The sequence below is a fragment of the Suillus subalutaceus genome (assembly GCF_016647625.1).
Source record: "Suillus subalutaceus strain FC151 chromosome Unknown DFJ58scaffold_115, whole genome shotgun sequence".
Classification (NCBI taxonomy): domain Eukaryota; kingdom Fungi; phylum Basidiomycota; class Agaricomycetes; order Boletales; family Suillaceae; genus Suillus; species Suillus subalutaceus.
This window is the reverse complement of record NW_024540364.1, coordinates 1-7,832: the sequence shown is the minus strand read 5'-3', so window position 1 is coordinate 7,832 and position 7,832 is coordinate 1. Positions and strand designations below refer to the sequence as shown.

The window sequence follows — 7,832 nt, the reverse complement described above, 5'->3', positions numbered from 1 at the left end:
TTTCTACCCCCCCTCTGTGGTCTTCTCTCCGAGATAGACGGTCAGCTTTGTCATTGACTACACCAGGCTTATGTTGGAGCGTAAATTCATACTCCACCAGGAACAAACTCCATCTGGCTTGCCTTCTTGTCAACTTCTGACTCGTCATGAAATACTCGAGATTCTTGTGATCTGTCCAGATCTCCACATGTTGGGGTTTTCCCTGCACATAGTGCCTCCACTCTTCCAACGCACGAATGATTGCTAATAACTCTTTGTCATGGATGTCATAATTTCTTTCTGCATCGTTCATCGACTTCGAGTAATAAGCCACTGGGTGCCATAGATCATCTTCCATCAGTTGAGATAGAACTGCTCCTGTTGCGTAATCGGAAGCATCGGTTTCTATTTTCATTTTCTTCTCAACGTCTGGCATTACTAAGACGGGAGCTTCTGTAAAACGCTTCTTTAACTCATCGAAGGTGTTTTGCTGTCTCTCTGTCCAATCCCATTTGGCATCTTTTCTCAGCAATCATTCATTGGTCTGGCAATGTCTGAAAACCCAAGTATAAAATCTTCGATAGAAGTTGGCAAAGCCCATGAATGCTTGTATATCTTTTACGCATTTGGGAACAGGCCATTTTAATACTCCTTCTACCTTGACGGGATCCATAGACACACTGCCCTTTTCCACAATCAACCCAAGGAACTCGACTTTAGACTGTTCGAAGCTACATTTCTCAGGCTTCAAGTACAGGTCGTTCTCTTTTAATCGTTTGAGTACCTCTCATATGACTTTCTGGTGTTGCTCTCTGTTTCCATTTGTAAAGACCAAGATGTCATCGATATAAACGACCACTGTTTTGCCGTCTATTAAATCTCTGAATATCTCATTCATCATGGTCTGGAAAGTTGCTGGAGAGTTCATCAACCCAAATACATTACGGTTGGTTTGTGCTGACCAAAAGGCGTTTTGAAAGCTGCCTTCCATTCATCTCCTTCTTTCATTCGAATATTATTATACCCCTATCGTACATCCATCTTGGAGTACATTGTAGCACCGGTAAGGGCATCGATCAGGTCTTGAGATCTCGGTAGCGGATATGCATTTTTAACCGTCTTCTCATTAAGCCTTCTATAGTCCATTACAGGTCTAAGTTTGCCATCTTTTTTGGCCACAAAGAAGAAAGGTGCTGCAACTGGAGATTGTGAGTCTCTAATACGTCCTAGTGCAGTCTCGGTTTTTAACCAATCTTTCAAGGTGTCCATCTCCTTCAGTGACAAGGGATAAGGTTTCACATTCGGAGGAAGATCATTGTCATCCTTAAGATCCACAGCATGATCCCATTTCTTTCTCTCAGGGAATCGTTTGGACTCTTCTTCTGAGAACACTCCCAAGTAATCGTGAAGCCAGTCTGGAACCATCTCTTCTACAGACTTCTTCTTCTTTGTAGCTTCTTCTGCTACCTTCTGCTCCGTGGCAACCGAGGCTTTATATCTAATCCATCTTTCAGGACTTTCCTCGTCTTCTACCTCTTCACAGGTTGCCTTCCTCGTATTCATGTCTTCATCGTCATCCTCTTCTGTGGGAATCAGATCCGGAATCACATCTGCCTGTTTTTGTGCTTTTCTGTTTTCTCTATTTTTTTTGTCTTTGTTCCTTTTTCATAATACATTTAAGCGGACACCTAGATAACGAAAACTGTCCTGCATTCCAGTCTATTTCTGGATTATGATATCTTAACCAGTCAATGCCGATAATAACATCATCGCTTCCCAAGTCTGTAACCATGAAGGCTGCTTTGTCTTCTACATGGTCACCAATCTTTAGACCTAGTTCAGCAAAATGAGTCATTGATCCAGCAGCGTTTAAAGAACCATCTATGTTCTTAACCGGAATAGGTTTTAATAATTTACGACACCGAACATCATTGTCCAACATGAACTTCCTATTGATAAATAAAGTAGACGCCCCACAATCCACAAGGGCTCTAACGTCCGCAAAGTTTGATAGAATTGAATATCTGCTTCCAGACACGTCTTCTTCTACTGGTTCTTCTAGGATCTCTTCTTTCCTAGTGGCTACCCAATCTCTAAACCATTTCAGCGGTTGATTTCTTTCGGCCTTTTCTTTTGCCAAAAATTCTTTGCCTTGTGGTGTAGCGGCCAAATCCTTGAACCATTTGGGTGCTTCTCCTCTTACTTCTCCGTGAGTTAAGGATTCTATAAACCAACTTGGAAGGGCGTCTTCTTTCGCGGGAATGTTATGAGTTCGTTCTTTTGTCTCTCTCTGTGGAGACGGAGTTCTGCAATTTCTTGCAATATGGTTTGGCTTTCCACAACGGTAACATACAAAAGGTTCTCCGTTGAGTGCTTCTCCCATTGCATTGAACTCTTGTAAGGAATACGTTCTTTTTGTCATTGTGCCAGCTGTATTCTGGAACCCGATTCACAAATGACTGGTGGTAGACTGGTTGTAACGGTCTACCCGAAAAGGAATGATGAATTTGATGAGCTAGTCGTAATGGCTCATCCGGAAGGGAATGATGGTGAAAATGGAAGGTGAGAAAAGGAGTATGTAAATGGAAAACTGAAGCGGTCCCCAATATCTGATCGGATCTACCTCGTACTTCAGGGTCAAAGGGTCCTGGTAAAACCCAACTGACTCTTCCCTAGATACTAACTACAAAGATTGTGTACGTAACAACTATACTCGCCAAGTGAGAGAAACTAGGTGCCTTTGCCAACACTTCCCAAGGGAACACACTAGAAGGACACGTCCGCTCTTCCAGCCGAAGCTTACAAGCGACAGTTCTCGACTAGATGCGTTTCTAAATCCTCGGTAGGATCTGTGCATAGGACTTATCGCTAGACAACTCTTCTAAACTCGGGTAGAGTAGCCTACGTATCGTACGAAGAAAAGGTGATAGGTAAAAAGAAAGTTATAGTAATGTTGAGCAGGCAGGGTCTTGGGCCAGCACTCAAAGTTGCAGTGACACGCCTAATGTCGTGAACACCTCCGTATACTGGCGGCTGCAATGTAAGGCAGGGCCTGGTATAGGACTACTAACTACGAAAATGGATAGGTATGAATGCACTCAAATGAGCAAAGGGGAGAATGATAGAATCAAGGGTCACGGTTGTTTAGACTGGGCAATATAAGATGGTTTTGTTGTTTAATTGTTGACTCTATGATTATAGAAGTCAAGAATTAAAGAACACGTGAAAAGTTGATAACAGATTGTTTGAATGTTTATCGAGCCTAAGCTTGGCTGAACAAAGTTTCAAAGGATAAAGTGTGCAAGCGGTAATGCGTAGAGCCGGAGTCCCCTATAGTTCAAACCTAATGTCACAACCCTTATAACGAATTAACGCAGGGGCAGAGACTAGAACTCAAACAAAGGTATCACACGACAAGAAGATAAAGGATAGCAGGTACGTCTTAGGATTGCTAGCAGTAAGCTAATACAAAAGAGGTTTGAACTAAAGAACTACTGACTACAATGAGCTACCTATATACATATATTGAGGCGGAGACTGAATCTGAATCTGAACTAACTAGCCAATCATTAAATAGAAAAGGGAATCGTACAATGATCTAAATATAACTACACCTATGATGTCATGAAACGTGTAACAGCTGTGCAAGGGTTCTCGAAGGTTCTAGAGTCACGTGACTTAATCGCTTGTGAAAGGAAGTCGAAATCAGGGATGTCGGAGATAAAGGTAGTGGGCGCTAATGGAATAGAGAAGTTCGGAAATGTAAAGGATGAATTCGGGTTAGGGTTTGTGAAGGTTATCGGTACAGACGCTGACTGAGCGCTAACGACAGGTGCTTGTGACAGGCGCTTAACGGGTGTCTTACGAATGTCTTTGCAGGTTTCACGAGTATTCAAGAAAGAATAATGGTTTGTGTTTGGAATTCGTGACACATGCTCCATATCGCAAACATCGTATATATCATGATCATAATCAAAATGCTGATTGCAATCTTCACCGATCGTTGTGTTAACTTCAGTTTCAACCTGAGGTTCAGTCTGAGAGCTGATAACATGAGAACCGCGTGCCTGGAAGCCTTGACTGTGTGACACAAATGTGTATGCTTGGTGAACACTTGGGGCATTGGGGTTGGGCAGGGTGTATACATTAAGCTTGACTTGCTTCCGACGGTTGACATTTTGAATGAGAGATGTTGGGGAAGCAGATGGACAGTGCGAGCGGCCTCTGGGTCATTACCAGGGACCATACTTGCTAAGATTTGATGTAAGATTACACAGTACATGGTATATACATACTTACAGAGGTACTATCAAAAAGCTTGAGGCCAAATGGTTATGGTGACCATACAAACCTGAGTGTGATGTGTCGGTGATAGTATTAGTAATCAAGTAATGCATTACACACTCATTGCGCTGCCTTATAAATAAGCCTGCTGGTTAGTATTCCCTCACTGTGTCTTTCCTCACATTTACTCTGATGTCTGAGTCTCCAGGCTCAAGTCTTGTGCAACGCTCAGGAGGATCTCCGCCATCTTCCAGTGATCCTGGATGCTGTCCGTGCCACTTTTGTATGGTTCTGTGTGACCCCAGGCATTTTCATTAAACCTCATTGAGTACAGCCCCGATTGTCATTCAAGATACTGAAGACGGTCAGAAATGCTCGATGCTGGTTGGTCCAGGAGTGCAGCCCAGGCCTCATGTACAGTGTGAGTAGTTCTCCTAACACCTCTGCGGAAACTGATTGCTCACCAGGTCGTCCTGCACTATCTATTGCGTCCACTTCACTGTCAACCCTTGGTTCATCCGTTATCGCACCAACACCCCCACAGTCACCTCATCCGCCACTGACGAGTCTTACTGGGGCACTTTTTCAGTTACCTGAAACTTTACTGCTCACCGTCACACCCTACTTTATTGGAGAGGCAGATGCAGATGTGAGGTGGGTCAAATGGGACGAAGCTTTACACAAGGAACTTGTCGGTGCAATCACTTATGATTACTTTGTATACCTGTACTGTGGTATCCTCTACAACATGCCTGCAGTGCCTGGCAAATCTGGACCCTATTACTGTGTCACTCATGGACGATACATTGGTGTTTTCAATCACTGGTGAGTTGATTCTGTCCGACATCGCATACACTCACTGAGCAGTTGTATCTAGGGAAGAAGTCACAGAGAACATCAAAGGCTATTCTGATGTGGTTTACACCATTACTTCGCTCACCATTGGAGAAGTACTTCTTCGTGCTGCAATTGACAAGGGTGAAGTACACATGTATCCAAAATGAACTTAGCATACATCAATTTGTCTGTCCTATGTATTTACTGTAGCTCGTGATTTTTTGTCCTATTAGCACTCATCCAGGTCCTCTCAGGCTAACACTGCTCGAGTGAAAGGACACTATTGGTATTTGGAGACGCGTTAGATGAAGATGTGTTGGGACCCACTTTCCCATCGATACTGTCGACTCTAGAGAATGGTGTAATGCCTCGTTCACGCCACTACTAAATGCCAGCCATACTGGGTGTATTGACGGAAGCTGTACGTTGATGGCAACACTAACAGATGGAACGATAACATGAAAGAGCATATGGTTGAGAAGTGGTAAGAATGAGATGATCCCCAAGTACCTGGAACACAAGATTAGATGGTGCAGGAAAACTGCACAAGACAACACTAGTCCATGACTCACACATTAGACGAAGACACGTTGGAACCCACTTCCCCATTGATACTGTTGACTCCAGAGAATGGTAGTGCCTAGTTTGTGCCACTACCGATACCAGCCATACTGGGCCAGTTAATATGCTGTGAATGCGACGGATTTGCTGGACCTGGAACACAAGATTAGTGCAGGAAGACTGCGCAAGATAACACTAGCCCATGACTGACACGTTGGAACCTGCTTCCCCCTCCATACTGTTGACTCCAGAGAATGGTAACACCTCGTTCATGCCACTACTGATTCCAGCCATACTGTCGACTCCAGAGAATGGTAACGCCTCGTTCATGCCACTACCGATGCCAGCCATGCTGTGCTGTCGACACCAGAGAATGGTAATGCCTCGTTCATGCCACTACTGATGCCAGCCATACTGGGTGGGTCATCCATACTGTCAACTCCAGAGAATGGTAACACCCCATTCGTGCCACTACCGATGGCAGCCATACTGGGTGGGTTAATTCACTTTGAATGCGACGGACTTGCTGGACCTGGAACACAAGATTAGTGCAGGAAGACTGCACAAGACAAATATTAGTAGTATGAACTTGCTGTGGATGTGACGAACTTACTGGGTGCAGAACACAAGGCTTGATAGTGCAGGCAGACTGACACAAGACAATGCTAGTCCATGACTTATTTATTCTGCAAGGCACATGCGATGCCCTCAATAAGTATTAGCATTGCTGTGAATGTGACAAACTTACTGGGTCAAGTCTTGATAGTGCAGGCAGACTGACACAAGACAATGCTAGTTCACGGCTTATTTATTCTGCAAGGCGCACGCAATGCCCTCGATAAGTATTAGCAGTATGACAGAGTTCAAGTTTGCATTCTGTCGGAAAAAAAGTTACATGCCATTGTAATTGCTGCCGGCTTACGACTTGGGTCATGTGCATTAAAAGGTACATTACAAGTGCCTTTCAAGGGCGGCTGAGGGTCATCACAAGCGTGAGATTGTCTTATGAAATGATATCGATAAACAATAATGTTCATCGATTGTACAGTATCGCATCGTCGCTATCAGCATGGGTCCCTCTCGCACTCATCGAAGCAATACAACTTCTCAGAAGAAACTCTGACAGGGCAGCTTTCATGCCCGCATTGTAGCAAGAAGTTCAAGACCCAAGGCTTCAAGAAGCACGAAGCAAGCTGCAAGAAGCAGAAGGACACCAAGGCGGAACGAGCAGAGTTTGCCCTTCAATATGCACGAGATCAGAGGAGAGGTGAGTCCTCTGCTACCCATTCTTGATGGTTTCCTTTGACAATATTGAGGTATGCAGCTCGGCAGCAGGCTTACACTGACATGGGCATGATAACGCCCAGCGCTGGCCCATCGCAATCAGTCGCTGGGATCAGAACGTGCCCCCTGCGATCAAAAGATCATGGTCCTCTAGGTATGTCTCGCATATTCTTTGCGTGTCCCTACAATGCAACTGACACTAGCTGACTCTGTGTTGCCAGCAGATAACCCAAACACTGGTGATTTCGAAGCTTACGATGGGCAACTTCGAAGGTGCTGGTAGCCTAGGTAAGCGTGCACCATATTCACCTGTATCGCTTACTGATTCTTTTGCATAGCCAACAGCCAGCGAGGTTCTGTTGAACCGCAACCTGCAATACCTCCTCCACAACCCATTGAATTCAAAACGGTCTATCATCCTTCTGCTCGTCGTGAACCGCTCCTTCAAACATTTGAGGAGTTTGGCGTCAATACGCCCTGAGGAAGAGCTTCCCGTAGATGAAGAGCCCTGGCGTCCTTTCTGTTCCCGTGGTGACTTCGAGTTTGCGGAGATCGCACTCAATGCCGCCCTCAACAAGTCACACATTGACGGGCTCCTTGCGCTTATTGGCCGCATATCGAGAGGGGAGAGCCGAGTCACTTTTAAAAATGACATTGAGCTGCGCAAAGCTTGGGAACACGCAACGGCTCAGGTGACGCCGGTATGTCATTAATTAATCTCACATTTTGTATGATATATGTTGTGAATTAGTTTGTAAAACACGACATCACCGTTCCTTATAAGAAAGAACAACGAGTATATGAGACCCACGCGCTGCCTCTGGGGACTGGGCCCTTGATTTGCTAGCTAATCCGCTGCTTGCTCCGCATTTTGTCTGGGACGCACA

The 7,832-nt window shown here is 44.8% G+C and overlaps 2 protein-coding genes across 2 annotated transcripts; both read left to right on the top strand.

Annotated features, from left to right (window-relative positions):
- Positions 1-4,634: 4,634 nt before the first annotated feature.
- Positions 4,635-5,267, top strand: DFJ58DRAFT_731945 (uncharacterized protein; the record flags this gene model as incomplete). Its single annotated transcript, XM_041386114.1, has 3 exons — positions 4,635-4,677; positions 4,731-5,088; positions 5,141-5,267. The coding sequence occupies 3 exons, from the start codon at positions 4,635-4,637 to the stop codon at positions 5,265-5,267; spliced, it is 528 nt and encodes a 175-aa protein (XP_041239956.1).
- A 2,172-nt stretch (positions 5,268-7,439) lies between these two features.
- DFJ58DRAFT_665807 (uncharacterized protein) lies at positions 7,440-7,658 on the top strand (the record flags this gene model as incomplete). Its single annotated transcript, XM_041382528.1, has 1 exon — positions 7,440-7,658. A coding segment is annotated over one exon (219 nt), but the record flags the coding sequence as incomplete, so codon positions are not given.
- Positions 7,659-7,832: the final 174 nt, after the last annotated feature.